General features: G+C 37.2%; 1 protein-coding gene and 1 long non-coding RNA gene across 3 annotated transcripts; one reads left to right on the top strand and one right to left on the bottom strand.

The window, feature by feature from the left end:
- Nucleotides 1-1832: 1832 nt before the first annotated feature.
- Nucleotides 1833-14544, top strand: LOC114299802 (histone acetyltransferase MCC1). 2 transcript variants are annotated; one of them, XM_028244629.2, is made up of 8 exons: nucleotides 1833-2128; nucleotides 4987-5066; nucleotides 5920-6125; nucleotides 6222-6366; nucleotides 6535-6634; nucleotides 6714-6942; nucleotides 14097-14263; nucleotides 14441-14544. In XM_028244629.2, exons 3-8 carry the CDS (start codon nucleotides 5980-5982, stop codon nucleotides 14464-14466), a joined length of 813 nt encoding a protein of 270 aa, XP_028100430.2. In that variant the 5' UTR covers nucleotides 1833-2128; nucleotides 4987-5066; nucleotides 5920-5979; the 3' UTR covers nucleotides 14467-14544. The 2 variants fall into 2 exon arrangements, with proteins under 2 accessions (XP_028100430.2, XP_028100429.2); XM_028244628.2 differs by having other exon boundaries at nucleotides 1840-2128; nucleotides 5896-6125.
- On the bottom strand, nucleotides 14349-15358 carry LOC145796804 (uncharacterized). Its single transcript, XR_014337341.1, has 2 exons — nucleotides 15009-15358; nucleotides 14349-14927 (listed from the first exon to the last, which is right to left on the bottom strand). It is a non-coding gene; the product is annotated as an uncharacterized LOC145796804 (long non-coding RNA).
- Between the last annotated feature and the right edge of the window lie 101 nt (nucleotides 15359-15459).

Genomic DNA, 15459 nt, shown 5'->3' with positions numbered 1-15459 from the left:
AATGTTGATGAGAATGTTCACATGAACAGTGTTTGATTTGCATGTTCAATAGGTGTGAATGTTCATCTCAACATTATATGCTTATATTGTTAACTTAAATGCTAGACAGATTTGAATGTTAACAACAACATAATATGACAGGTGTGAACATTCACATTGACAGATATAAACATTTGTGTATTGGGAAGTTTGAGAAATTAACAGGTGTGAACATTCACATCTGTAATACATTATAGGACTGTTTGGCAAATTAAAAGATGTGAACATTCACATCATTCACAGTGAATATTGATATAAATACTTGGTACATCTTTGTATGCCCATTTTGTGCAGAAAGTCATGCAAGAGTACCCCCCACAAGAGAAATAAACTAATTGATGTACATATCAATGACTATCAAGGCTAGAGATACTTTATCTTCCTAATACACCACAACTTCCACTGGACAATTGTTATATACGACGTCAAAGACAATCTATGGAGACATTATAAGTCACTACGACCAAGACCTAATATATATGACCCATATATTGACAAAGCACAAATAGTGGTAAGTGACTGATACATATAATACTTGTCATGATGTGTAATATTTGAACTTTGACGTATGCACTATGTTGCTTTATGCCTGATATGAAATTTCATTGTTCCCCTCATAGCAGAGAGACTACATCGAGGTTGTGGTGCGTAACATCGGACCATCATCACCACTATAGACCAAATTATCAGGCCAAAATCCATCGCAACCAATCATATCAGTAGACATCTGTCCTCAATTTGTACACATCTTCCAAAATTCGTAAGTCTGAAATCAATTTGTACATATCTTCCACAACCATTATACACACCTAAATTTCAAAATCTAACAACAACTTTGCATTTTCAGGGTGGATTGCAGGCCCGCAGTGTGTTACATCATGCGGGCGCATGTATACCGTGAGGAAATTGTTGACAGCCTAAATCGCTTTGAATTGTGTCAAATAAGAGACTCATTAGTGCACATTTTTCTAAATCACAGAAAGACAGTGCAATATGAAAACCTATAGGTGGGAGGTATCCACCTATCACAGTTACCTGAAATTGTTATCCACACAATTTAGTGTCAATAGATTTGACATATTGGAATAGACTAGCTTAATTGTAAATCAATTCTATTTCATTACTTGTACTGTTATTTTTCATTCAATATATGTATATGCATTTTAAGGCCTATTTTGTGTTGATGATGTACATTGAGATTGTATTTTTTTTTTGGACACACGACATGATGTGGATTTCCACATCACGGAAGGATCATACACGTTCTTATGTTTTAAAGCCCTATTGTATGGATGTGAATATTGCTTGAAGTGTTATTGTAACACAATATGACAGGTGTGAATATGATATTTCTTAACATATAAATCAATATTCATAACTAATAATTTGATGATGTGAATGTTCACGTTGTAACTTTTGATGATGTGAATGAAAACAACGACGCAATATTCACACCACGCCCATGCATGCATCATAATATACACAAGGAGATTTTATTTTTACTAGCAACAAACACTCACAATTATATTTCGTAATACATATCTAAATATTCACATCTTCTGAGTTGATGATGTGAATGGTTATGTTGATGTAAATATTCATGCCATCTACTTTGATGCCGTCAACGATAACAAGAATGTGAATATTCACACTACAAATAATATTAAAAGTTTAACCCATATACAATTATTCACATAATATAATTATCTTACACAAATAAAAATATTCACATCATGTATTCATCCTTAAGCCACCAACAAAAATGTCAGTTCGCTACCTCCAAAAAAAAAAAAAAAAAAAAAAAAAAAAAAAAAAAACTAACTTGAAACACGTTCCCAAACTCGGGATACAATAGAAGTCGTCGATAGAAACAAAAAGTCATAAGGAAAGATTGAGAGGCAAGAAAGAATAAGAAAGCGTTTGATTCCAATTCTTCCCAATTCACTCTCCATCCAATCCAACACAAACAAACCAACAATTCCCTGAAAATATTTACTAGGGTTATTAACGCATTTATTTTCTTTCTTACATCTTTCTGATTCTCTCTCTCTCAACTCACAACTTTGGTATAATTACGCCATCGGTCGAGGTAAGAGCTTTGTCTCAATTTCGATGTAGAGATCTTATCGAATTTAACGAATGAATTTTATTTATCCTTTTTTTTGATGGATTTTTTTAATTGATATCATTCATTCGTTTGATACATGAAATTAGTCCTGTGAAATTCTTTTATTAGTTGGCAATGGAATGGTTTTGATATTTGATTTGAAACGATCCTGTCGTATCCTTCCTGCTTGTTCAACATGGCTATTATCCTCTAATCGGGGCTGGATTTTTTTATTTTTTTATATTGAGATATGCAGTAAAGTAATTTGAACTTGTAATTAGTGTTTTTAGATATATTAATATGAAATATTAGCAATCGATCCAAGTTAATCAATGGCAGAAAAAGAATTTGAAATTGTAATTGATGTTTCTGATACTTGATTGATGATTTTTTTAGCAAGAAACTACAAGTTTAATCAGGATTTGAACTTGTTATGAAATTTTGTTTATTTTATGACTGTTTTTGGTGACTTCTCCGTAAAGATGACAACTCCAGATGATATAATAGGCTTAGGCATTGTCTCCTCAGGAAGCTGTCTTCTCTATCCATATGATATGATTGGGCAATTAACTGTGAAACTCAACCATTGGGATAGGGTTTGAGGATGGGTGCAGCCTAAGACAAATAGCCTTGTCAGGACACATTCAGTTGTTTGATACTTTGTTGTATTGGATAGTTATATTTGAATTGTTTGATTCATCTTTGCCTTTGTTTTGTTTTTGTTTTTGTTTTTTTTAATCGGCAAATCTTTGTCTGTCTTTGTTCAAATCATCATTATTTTGTTTTCTAGATTGGGCTTGGGTGATGCAGATTTCATGCTTGATGGTTAGTGCTGTTGTCACCATGTCATATCTATCTTGAGGGATGCAGTTACTGTTATGATTATTGTTGTTATTCTCTCTCTCTCTCTCTCTCTCTTTTTCTTTCTTGGGAGGTTTACGGGGCTGTTATAGTGTTATTAAAGGCAATAGGCGCACCAAAGTGCCAAGGTCTCCTGGGCCTAGGCTCACGGCGCAAGGCGAGGCGCACCTTGTACGGAAATTTTTTTTTTTTTTTTAATATAAATAAATAATTTAGGGTTTAACATAAACAAAATGAAATGTTAAACATTTAGTATTTTTCGAAGATTAGGAATTAGGGCTAATTTTTCTTCTATCACTGATTTAGGATTGAATGCCCAATGTATTGGCATTTGTAATAAGAGTAAGGATCTTCTATAGCTATACCATATTAAATCAATGGTCAGATTTTAAACAAAACCAATTAAAGTAACAATAAAAAAAAGCCCTCAAGACGCAAGCTCTGGGCTAGTCAGGCGCCTTATCGAAGTCGCTTGGCCTAGAACACTACAAGGCGCAAACCTTGGGCCTAAATAGGACTTGGGCCTAGGCGTGCCTTATCGAAGTCGCCTAGCCTGGAATACTATAAGGCGCAAACCTTGGGCCTGGATGGGACTTGGGCCTAGGCGCGCCTTTAATAACACTGGGCTGTTAGATAACCCTTTTTTTGAAAATGACAGGGATGCCCTTTTGTGATAGCTTAGTTAGACTTTGAAACCAATCGGTCTCTTTACAACTATAATCCTGTATATTATTTCTTGTCATAACTAGCTAAGCTGGGAAACAAAAATTGATGTTTGTATGTCAAGAAGTGAACTAATGCACTGACTTTCTGCCTTAAATGTTTAAATTCATGCTAGTGGTTTTGAGAGTTGTTTTACAAGCATCATGCAGAATGTTTCACTTTGACAATTGCTTTCTTATGATTAATTTTCTATTTGATCAAAATGGGCTCAGCAAAGTCAATGGCGTTAGAGGTTGGTTTGTTGGTCAATATTGCTTTCTTATGATTAATTTCCAATTGCTTTCATTTTCATTTCGAGGAGTTTGTTGTCATCTAATTTTGTGATTTTCTGGATTTCTGTATGCTTTTCTTGGCAACACTTGTCGAATGTTTTTTTTATTTATAGTTAATCACTTGGTTCTTACTCCTAATTGCATTTTTCTAGCTGCAGTAACCAGTTTCTGTGCAGTTGCTTTTGCTGTTGCATTGTTTTTTCTAGCAGATCTAATTTACAATGAAATGATCTTGTCTATTCTAGCAGATCAAATTTACAATGAAGTGATATTTCTATTGATAAACTTTACCACTGGACGATAAGTGTTTCGTCTATAGATATACTTTACCATTGGGTAAACATAGTTGGTAAAAGTTTGATAACTCTCTTGGGTAGAATTCACCTTTGAAAATTGGATTGCGAGGGGAGTGTCCAAGAGCTTATATTCACATGGGCAAGGGGAGAGTGTCCAAGAGCTTATATTCACATGGACAAGCTCATTATTAACTGATATGGTACAACTTTAGGATCATAATATACCACCATACTCCGTAGCTGATGTCTACGGTGGCCTACTCTATCAGCATTAACCCGAAGGTAGCTCTTTCCCTTTTGGCGGCTTCATTCACCTATCAATATTCAACACGATAGTACTATGCTCACACAATATTAAGGTGTTTTAATCTGATAAATAGGTTGCCCCTCCACAGCTTGAATCACAAAGTCACGGCCCATCCGATCCCATATTCGCATAGGTTGCATCTGATCCCATACTCGATGCGGTGACCGAATTTGATAACAAATTATGCAAACCCTTATGTATAACTTACCTTTGAAAACCAGATTGCAAGGGGAGGGTGTCCAAGAATTGATATTCATGTGTGCAAGCTCATTTGTTAACTGATGTGGGCCAACTTTAGGATTGTAACATGGGTGTGTCTTCTTTCTTTTCTTGAGGAACTTAGGCTATTGGGAAATTGATAAATCTGGTTGACTCCTGCAGGCTGTGTGTCAACAACTGGCTTTAAGAGTCCAGTAAGACTGGTGCTAGTTTGGGAACTGATTGTCAAGGGACGAGTCAAGGTAATACTTATTATTTTTTTACTTTTATGAAGAGTTGTATCCTTTTTGTCGGTATACACTTCTGCATGTAAGCATGTAGCATTGAAAACAACTCTGTTCTACTAAACTCTCAGACATTGTTCATGTGTGATGCCAATAGCAGATGCCATCTAGAAAAAGGCAACTCTGGTCATGTCATTTATCTGACATATCAGGAGTAATAAATTACAATCTTACGAATCTGTGTTTGTCTTATTTTTGCATTGCAGTTGCAATTAAATGTGTAGTTTCTACTATGCTTGCTTAAGATGATAGAAGGATGTAGTGCTTTATTTATTTCACTGAAAGATTGAGGAAAATAATAGAGAACTTTGAATATTACTCGTTTGGGCTTCAATGCCATAGGTTTTCAAATATCTCCACAACCCATGGAGAAAAAGAGAAATCAACCACCAGTTACTTGTACTTATTTCTTACGCAGGAGCATTGGTCTAGTGTATTTTGCTAATGGAAACATAATGACATTCAATTTGTGAAACCACACATTGAATTTGTAAACATTTTGGAAGCTTGGCCAGAAATTTGAACCTTGAAGTAGAGAAGTAGGATGAAAAACTTTTTGGCAGTCTTGTGACAGTACGCTGCTAGAACTTTGATTGAGATATAGGGTTTATATGATTCATTAGGCCTGACATACACAAAGCTATCAAACCTGTTGTCTTTGAAAATAATCATGCCCACTCAATTTACTTTTAATTTGGGATGGCTAGTAGTAGTATGTGTGTGGCTCAGCTTCTTACCTTTAATCTCTGCATGGCGGGGTTTGCAATCACTTGGAATTGATGCAAAGGAAAATTACATTATTGGGTACCAGCTTCTACTGCATGGACCTCCTAGCTGATGTGGCATAAATGGAAGGAGTTCTTCAAGAACTATGCCAATTTTTTGCTGGGGATTAATGCAACCATTTTCAATGGTAGACTTGAAAGGTGTCCACCATCCAACCATATCTTATAGGCGTATACGACCCTCTGATTTAGTGTTGCTTGAGAAAATCCATTGTGATCTATTCCCTATTAGGTCAGCTGATCTCATCTTTGGCTCTCTAATTTGATGACCAACTTTAAGATTATGTGGTTGCTTTCTTTAGCAAGAAGCATATTTTGATTTTCACAGGTACGAGTCTGAGTTCTTCCATAATGTTGTTAACGGCCATGACATTGTATCTTGGGGAGCTGTTGACTGCAGTCGACCAAACGGTCAAAATGATGAACTCATTGGATTTGTTACTGCAAGAGTTGTTCAAGCAAAAGACAGTGAGGTGAGTCCTTAATGACCTGTTTATTTCTGACGTTCTGCATCACATATGAAATGCTTGAAGGGAACTGCTCCCTCATTTACCAATTTACTTATCTTTAAAGCATAACTGGCACTTATAGTTTATGTTTCATGAGGTTCTATTCGATTAACGTAAACATTAGCTTTGCAGATAGAAGATTTGCTCAGTTTTGACTCCTCAAAGTCAGATCAAACACTAGTTTACATTCTGACACTGGGAGTGGTAGAATCTTATAGAAACTTTGGTATAGGTAAGAGGTTTTTTACTTCTTCACATGTTTTTTGAACTTCTTGAATTCTTGCACCAATAGATTGTTTTTAAATTTTCAGCCACTTCACTTGTTAGAGAGGTTATCAACTATGCCTCAAGTATTCTGACGTGCCGAGCAGTTTACCTCCATGTGATTTCTTACAATATGCCAGCCATCCATTTCTACGAGAAAATGTCTTTCCAATGTGTACGAAAGTTGCATGGTTTTTATTTCATTAATGGCCAGCATTATGATTCGTTCTTGTTTATCTACTACCTCAATGGAGGTCGATCTCCTTGCTCACCACTGTAAGTATGATTTCCTTTTTCTTGAATTTACTTGTCAAAACATGAATCCCCTCTTGTAATGGTGCAAAATTGGCACCATAGTTGTTAAAGACCCAATTCAATGCACGCACACCAAGGCAACAAAGCCTCCTAGAGCTCAAGCGCAAGGCACAACATAAAGTGTGAGCTTGAGTCAAGTAAGGCGCCATGTGATAGGCATGTATGATTATATATTAACATACTTACAATTAAAAGTAATTTGAAATATGTATCGTTGATACGATAATGTGAAATTTTTGGCATATCAGTTGAGAGAATTAGATAAATCAAGTACCCTTCATAAATTTGCAATAATGAAAAAGCTAGTTGTAACCTTTTTATAATTTTGAACACCAAAAACAATCTATTTCAAGTAGTCAAGTACATGCTTATGAATCTAGAATACAAAATATGAAAGTTGATTATAATCATCTAGGAAAAATTACCAATTAGTCCTATTTTGTTCTCAAAAAAAAAAAAAAGAAAAAAAAAGAAGATTACTATGGAGTCCTAGCAAGTTTCAATATGGACAACTAAGTCATATTTGTCATAAAATATTTTCAAAAGGTTCATTCCTTCATAATGGTATATCTTATCCTAATTCTACCCTTTTCATTTAATATTTTTTTGACCTACCCCTTTTCATTTATATGAACAACAATTTTATAAATTTTTTTAACTTAATTAAAATTAAACATTTTAATTGTAAAATTGATTAATATTATATTAAAAAAATATTAATAACAATTGGATCGAAACGACTATAGTATAAAAAGCATCATTTTTTGTTATTTCAAATTATGAATTTTTTTAGTGTAAACAATCTAAAAGTCTAAATTTTATTAAAATTCCAAAAAGTTATGAAAATAATACTATGACAAATTTATATACTTCTCAATGCATGAAATAGGCGATAAATCTTATACTTATGCCAAAGAGTTATGAAAATAATACTATGACAGATTTATAACATATATTTCTCAATGCATGAAGTAGTCGATAAATCTTATACTTGTGCTTTTGTTTATGAAAACTTACTTAATTTCAACAATTAAAAATATTTCTCTTATAAAATTTGATATAAAATAAAATTTATATAAATTATCTTAATGAGAAAATAAAATATACTATTATGAATAATTGAACTTTTTTTTATTATTTATAATAATTTATAAAATAAAAAAGAAAATAGTACTTATTTATTAATATTGAAATTTGATATAACTCAATAGTAATTTTTAAAACAAAATAAAATTATTGTGATTTATGATTTCTTAATGAAGACACTGGATGGTGGTGTCATAACGTTGTAGAGGACACTGTATGGGGGTGTCATAACCATGTAGAGGACACTGTATGGTGGTGTCATAACGGTGTAGAAGACACTGGATGATTGTGTCAGACCAATGTAGAAGACAGTTTATGGGGTCATGTCGGACCGTTGTAGCAGACAATGTTGTGACAGTTGTTGTGACAGTTTACAGAGTCTTGCTGGACCCTTGTAGAAACTAACCGGAATCAATGTCGGGACAGTTTACAGAGTTTTGTCGGACCCTTGTAGAAACTAACCGGAATCTATGTCGGGACAGTTTAATGAGTCTTGTCGGACCCATAAAGGAGCTAACCGGAATCAATGTCGGGACAGTTTACAGAGTCTTGTCGGACCCCTGAAGGAGCTAACCGGAATCAGTGTCGGGACAGTTTACAGAGTCTTGTCGGACCCTTAAAAAGTCGCACCCTCAAAAGGTGTGCCCAATCTTTCAAAAGGCGTGCCATCAAAAGGCGTGCCCAATCCATAAAAAAACGTGCCATCAAAAATGCGTGCCCAATCCATAAAAAGGCGTGCCATCAAAAGTTGCGCCCTCAAAAGGCGCGCCCACTTCATCAAAAGTCGTGCCCGACAGAAAGCGTCGAGCCATCAAAAGGTGAGCCGGAGACGCGGCGAGGCACGTGAGCGACAGAGCGGCGTGTCGGCCGCGTCGTCAGTGTCAATATAAACCAATGCGGAGGCGGAGGAAACCAAACCAGACTGAAACCTCTGAACTTGTCATTCTGAAACAATCTGTAAATACTCTGTATCCAACCCTTCTCGGAAACACTCAGCAACCCAAAAAACATGGCCTCTTCTTCCCGTTCAGCTACCCAGAACATGGCCTCATCTTCCCGTGGTCTGCTCACTCTCTTTCCCGACCTCAACGAGTCAACAGGAGAGATAACAGGTGCGGTGGCACTGGAACCTCAACCAAGCGCCCCGGAGTTTGCTCCGTTGAACTTTCCGATGCGGTCTGTGGAGCAAAGAATGGCAGTGCAAACGGATGTGGAGGCTAATCAGTATACTTTGAAGGCATGTGTGGAAAGCATGACGGCGGTCACAAACTTGTCGAACCGGCTGCAGAGTAGGACAAATGAGGTGCAGCATTTAAACTCCCAGCTGGCTCTGCTCCAACGCATGTATAAGGATGCGCGAGCAGAGATAAGCGTGCTAAGGGCAGAAAACAAGGAGCTGAAGCGGAAGGCCACCGTGATGTTCCGATTTGGAGGTCCTCCATATGCTGTAGTGGAGGAGCAGGGTGGAGTGATCGTGCCCAGTGGAGTGGGAAACACGGAGGCAACACCGTCAAGGGCCGCCCAGGACGGAGGCAAGAAGAAAAGACCGGCGGAATAGGCGAAAAAGTGAGATCGGTGGGTGGCCGTCTGCAGAAAAGAAAACAAATCTTGTTGTTTTTTTTTTTTTTTTTTTTTTTTTTTTTGGGTGTAAAATGGTGATCGGGGTGAGCCCCAACATGAATAAAATAAGGGAAGGTTTGGTGTGCAAATTTGTATTTTTTTTTTTTTTTTTTTTTTTTTAAATATATATATATATATATATATTCTATATATTCTAGTGGGATGAATGATGAGTTGTATGAAACGATGGGAACAAGTCCATGTGGGTTAGGGAATGGCGATGATAATGTGTTGTGGGTGGTGGAAAAAGTAAAGTGAGAGAGAGACACACTGTAACATATTAACATAGTTTATCTTAGGTTTACCGGCACATTCCTTTTCTGAAGATATGCATTCCAGCTCAAACCACTTCAAATAATTCACAAATCTCATCATCACCTCACGTGATAAGAAGACAAATTTGCAGCTGTAACACTGCCCAACGTGGGTGAACAGTTGGTTGATAAAAGTTCTTTGGTGAAGTGATGGCGAATCATCCTCACTCTTGAGCCCCTCCATTACACCAACTTTGGTACCGTTTACCTTGGAAGGGGCTTGTGCATTGGCCTTAACCTGCAAACCCCCAGTGGCAGCAGATTTTGATTTAATCCCTCGTGCATCCACATTTGCTGGAGGTCCTCCAAGCTTGCTGGATGTCTTGGCACCAGAATCGGGTGGAGGAGATGCAACTGGAAAAAATGCAGAAGTAGCGGCGGTAGCAACCATTATGAAAAATCTATCACCAAGCTGAGAAGAATCTGGAAGAGCACGGTAGAAAACATCAAAAATTGGATGTTTTGGTGGCAGATTCGAAGCTGTCTGAGTGCGGAAAAGCAGTTGAGAATTGCGTGATTAGTGAAGGTCGTTTGGTGGAGAACGGTGAATCAGAGACGACGTCTGCGAAACAGTGTGCATCTCCGACTTCAAATGTGACAAACGAGCCTGAGGTGGCTCAGAAATGCCCTAAGTTAGGCATGACTTCTGTGCGTGGAAGGAGGAGAGATATGGAAGACGCTGTGGCCATTCACCCCTTGCTTTGCCGCCGGAGTAGTCAGAATCCGGCGGATTTGCACTTTTTCGGCGTTTACGACGGCCACGGTTGCTCACATGTGGCGATGAAGTGCAAAGATCGATTGCACGAGATAGTGAGAGACGAGCTCGAAAGCCACGAAGAAGATTCGTGGAAGAAAATGATGGAGCGAAGTTTCTCTTCTTGCAGAGTTACGGCTGTGGAGAGTGGAAGGTATGTGTAGAAAATTCCAGCGGGCAGCAAAGGCAAAGGTGTCGGCCGGCTGCCCGCCGGTGAGAAAGAAATACAGGCTTAAATCTTATCGCTCTGATACCATGTAAGAAATAATGTATAGAGAAAGAGAGAGAATAAATTGTATGTATTATTATTGCTTGATGTAATGTTATATAAATTACAATGATTCATGATTCCTATATATAGAAGAGGGTGAGTGTGTAGTAGGTAAGGAGTAGGTGAAGTGGAGGTGGTAGTGGTGTAGTGGGTTAGGTTTAGTGGAGTAGGTGAGGTGGTAGTGGTGTAGTGGGTTAGGTTTAGTGGAGTAGGTTTAAGTGGGTGAAGTAGGTGGAGAGTAGGTGGATTTTAACACTTAATATGATTTATGATTGATAATTAAAAATATAATTTTACTTAGATTAAAAATATTTATGAAATTGTTGTTCATATCAAATAAGGGGTAAAATTAGGATGAGATACATCATTATGGAGGAATGAACCTTTTGGGAATATTTTATGACTAATAGGACTTACCATATTGAAACTTGATAGAACTCAAAAGTAATCTTAAAAACAAAATAAGACTCTTATTGGTAATTTTTCCTATCATCTACACATGAGACTGTAGATACAAATATAAGACATATCAATTGGTGACTATTGAAAAATAAAATGATAAATATATGATCGAACTATTTTTAATAAAAGGGCACAGTTTTTTGACCTAGAGCTTGCTAAAAGGCCATGTGCCATGGGGGCTTTATGTGGGCTTGACTGAAGGCGCTTGGTGGCGCTTTCTTCGAGCCTTAATAAGTTTGGGGATTTTTTGTGGCCTAGTTGTGCCTTTAGTAAGTATGACTGGTACTTAGGAAGTTAACTGGTTTATCTAATTATTTGGAGGGAAATGTATAGTGTTTAGTAATCTTAAACAATAATTTTCTGTACCTTAAATTTTTTTTTGGCTACTCATTATCATCTTAAGGATTTTTCCATGCATCATGACTTTTGGGTAGGGGTGCAACTTGGGTGGGTTGAGAAGTTGTCCAGGCTCAACCCAAGTTAGGTCCAAATTGCCTGAGTTGCCTATAAATTTTAGTTTTTTTGGGGGGTAAATTATAGCACTGGCTCCTCTAGTTTTAGCAAAGTTTCACTTTGGTCGTCACAATTTCAATTTGAATCCTACACTTTTAATTTTGTTGCAATATGGTCTCTCCATCATACGTTTTTGAATGGAAAAAAATCACGTGCAAAACTAGAGGGACCAAGGTGGAATTCAAAAGAAAATATAGGGACCATTGGCGCAATTTATTCATTACACACCGGTAGTCTTTATAGTTTGTTTTGAATTCTACTTTGGTCCCTCTTATTTTGCATGTAGTCTTTTTCCATTTCAAATTCTAACTGTAAGTGACGGATGGATCATATTGCAACAAAATTGAAAGTGTAGGGTTCAAATTAAGACTACAAGGACTAAAGTGAGACTTTACTTAAACTACAGAGACTAATGTGTAATTTATTTATTTTTTAGTTAGGTTGATTACTTCGTTAAAATTAGACTCGTAGTGTTTTTTATTTTTTTTTTGGGTAAAACCATTAATAACATCAAAATAAATAATTTATGTGAGAGAAATGGAGAGGAGAGAGATGAGAATTAAGAAACCAATGCGACTCTGCAGTGGTCTTTGGAATTTGTGAGAGAAAAGAAAAGGGTAAGGTTTTGTGTTGTGTGACTTATGTATATAATATATGTAATATAGTGCATATGATTTAACAATCCATTTTAACATCATACAAAGGCTAATAATTTATATGTATATTTAATATTGATATACACTTCGGGCCTTGGGTTGTTGGTGTCTTTGCCCAAGCTTGGCCTGACTTTAATTTGGGTTTCTAAATTTCTGGTCAAGCTGGCACTGAATTCAAAAATATATTGCCCAAGCCTTAAAAAAATTTCGGGTAGCGCTTGGGTTGCTCAGGCTGAGCCTGCTCAACACCCTGACTTTGAGCAAAATATATTGCAACATGACTGCTTTCATGTGCTGCTAGCTTCATCTTTAGCTTCTCCTTTACAAAATTTGTTTATTGTCCCAAAAAAGCTGGGTGTTATTTGAATGTTATATTAACTGTTGTGTGGGAAGTGGTGTTGGTTGCATGGGGAGATAGTACACACAAGATGATGAGTGGGAGAATTGAAAACATGCTAGGGAGGGGACTGAGGAAGGTGAAAGAGGACAAGGGAGAATGAGGAGATGCTGTATACATGCAGGGGACCAATCTGTTCAATATCGCTTTTGGTGGATTGAGGAGATTTTTACAAACTCATGCCATTTTAAATTACATTTCCCAAACCTAAGTAGTTTTTAACTTTTTCCAGACTTATGTTTGTGAAAACATGACTTCAGAAAAAACAACCTGATTTTGGGAAGTAAACTAAAAACAAACTGCATCTGGGAAATAAGTTTTGTAGTAACTTGGGTTTGGTAAAAAACTCTGATTGAGATTTATCCTATGGCACGCGGGATCCTCTATCTCCATCCTCCTGTCACTATGTCCCAAACCAGCACTTGTTTACCACACAATTAGTCTATTTGACTTTGATGATGTGGTAGAGAGGTAATTTGAGACAGGAGAACTGAGGATTGAGGATCCGGTCTCAACATACAGGGTGTAGCTGGAGGCATCAGGTTATTAAGGCTTGGCTCAGATGATTAAGGCTCAAGTTACTTAGCCAGCTGGAAATTTGAGATTGTCTGCCTCAAGTTTGAAGAAAACTTGATTATTGCTAGAATTGTGGCAAGTATGATGTGTGGCTCAGAGGCCACGTCCTCTCTGGCTTGCTCTATAGTATGGCTAAGATGTGCCTCATTGCTATAACATCATTAACGTGAAATGTTTGCATTAGTGAGACTAAAGATGCAAGTGTCTAGCCTAGTTGTGGCCACCGTGCCACAAAATCCCAGTATTGTAGACAGGTTTAGGCATTGAGCTCATGGGCTCTGCCCTTGGCCCAAGCACATGGTAGTGTGTCGAGGTTCGAGCCCAAATGACTGCGCTAAATGAATATGACATAACATGACAAACTTGTTCTGTTTATCAAAAAGATTCCTTGTGACTGCAAGGATTGCTCAGAATGTCAGGATTGTGTGCTCAATACGTGGGTCAAATCTAATGTTTTGTTTTGCAGGGAGCTTCTGACGCGCATTGCAGCTTATGTGAGGAATGGGCTTAATCTGGTTGCTGCAAAGCTATGGAAAAATGATGGGAAGAAGGCCTCTAGATGGCCTAATAATAAAGAAACCTGTTGCCTTCTAACATCAACGCAAAATAAGAGATCAATCCTTATGACTCAAGGTACCGGGTTTCAATGTGTGTAGTCAATTTTATTTTGCTGATGTTGTTGAATATGGACTCATCATTGGTCATCATTTAATGTGTCTTATCTTTTCTTTTCTTTTCTTTTTTCTGGTCCTCCTTCCCCTTCCACTTCCCCTTCCCGTATCCCTTCTATTGTATCATGTCCATTCAAAGAAATAATTTCTAAGAACTCAAAATAGATTGCATTTTTATAAAGACCGATGAAACTCTTGTAAGTGTCTGATATTCGATGAGAACAACAGAAAAGGATTATTTCATAATTGTTATGCATAAGATGGATCGGAGGACAGACAAACAGGAATGTTGATACTTGAAGTTGATGATGATTGATCATTCGGTGGTCTTCGACTATTTTGTTGTTGTTGATCACCAGATGATTGGCAGCCGCTTCCATAATCATCACGAGTGGCTGAATGCTGACCACAGGAGGCATTAGTAGCGGCCTCTTCCTTGACATCGTACTCAATCATTGGTCTGGTGATGCAACAATCCTCCCCTTTCTCTATGATTTCAAAGCGAACCCAATGGACAATGAATCCTATGTCAAGATATCCTCCTTCAACAGCCTCTGCTTCTTTCACTCGCTTCTCATCATCAATCTTGGTAAACTTCTCCTTGTAAGAGGTAAACACAGATTTGCCTAGTCCAATCAGACAACAATACACAGTTATTTCAGTTGGTAGGTATATAACTGTATAACTATATATATATATATACATACCTGGTGGAAATATTAGGTGGAGTACAGTTCCAACGCCTCATCACCTTCCACAACGTCAATTTTTTCGATAAGAGTAGTGAGTTGTTGTTGGGTTAGATTGCCCAGTTGGCGGGTGCTATACAGTTCCCATGCTTGGCTTGCTGGCACTTCTACTTGTTTTTCTTGTGAAACTGTTCCGAACGTTTTTCTTCGATTGGTTTGGACTTTGGTGGTGTCGGAGATCGATGGTGGTTATATTATACAGCAAGCTAGATAGGACTTTGTGTTTTACACGGCTGAGCCGTGAAAGTTCACTTTACAGATGACCAATAGATTTGTGCCACATCACCAAAATTAAAAATACCCCTAGCTGGATTTAATAAGAGGACCATTTAACTCAACCATAGTTATCGTTTGGGTTCAAATTTTTCTCTTTACAAAGCCACACAGGCCCCTCTCTCTAATCTCTCTT

Source organism: Camellia sinensis, chromosome 8 (genome assembly GCF_055761805.1).
Source record: "Camellia sinensis isolate YWXY chromosome 8, ASM5576180v1, whole genome shotgun sequence".
NCBI classification, from domain to species: domain Eukaryota; kingdom Viridiplantae; phylum Streptophyta; class Magnoliopsida; order Ericales; family Theaceae; genus Camellia; species Camellia sinensis.
This window is presented reverse-complemented; position numbering and strand designations above follow the sequence as displayed.

Coding starts and splice junctions, on each gene's coding strand:
- LOC114299802 (XM_028244629.2), top strand. CDS start 5,980: ATGCCAATTTTTTGCTGGGGATTAATGCAACCATTTTCAATGGTAGAC. Junction 6,126..6,221: donor TGTGATCTATTCCCTATTAG/GTCAGCTGATCT, acceptor TGATTTTCACAG/GTACGAGTCTGAGTTCTTCC. Junction 6,367..6,534: donor TTCAAGCAAAAGACAGTGAG/GTGAGTCCTTAA, acceptor TTAGCTTTGCAG/ATAGAAGATTTGCTCAGTTT.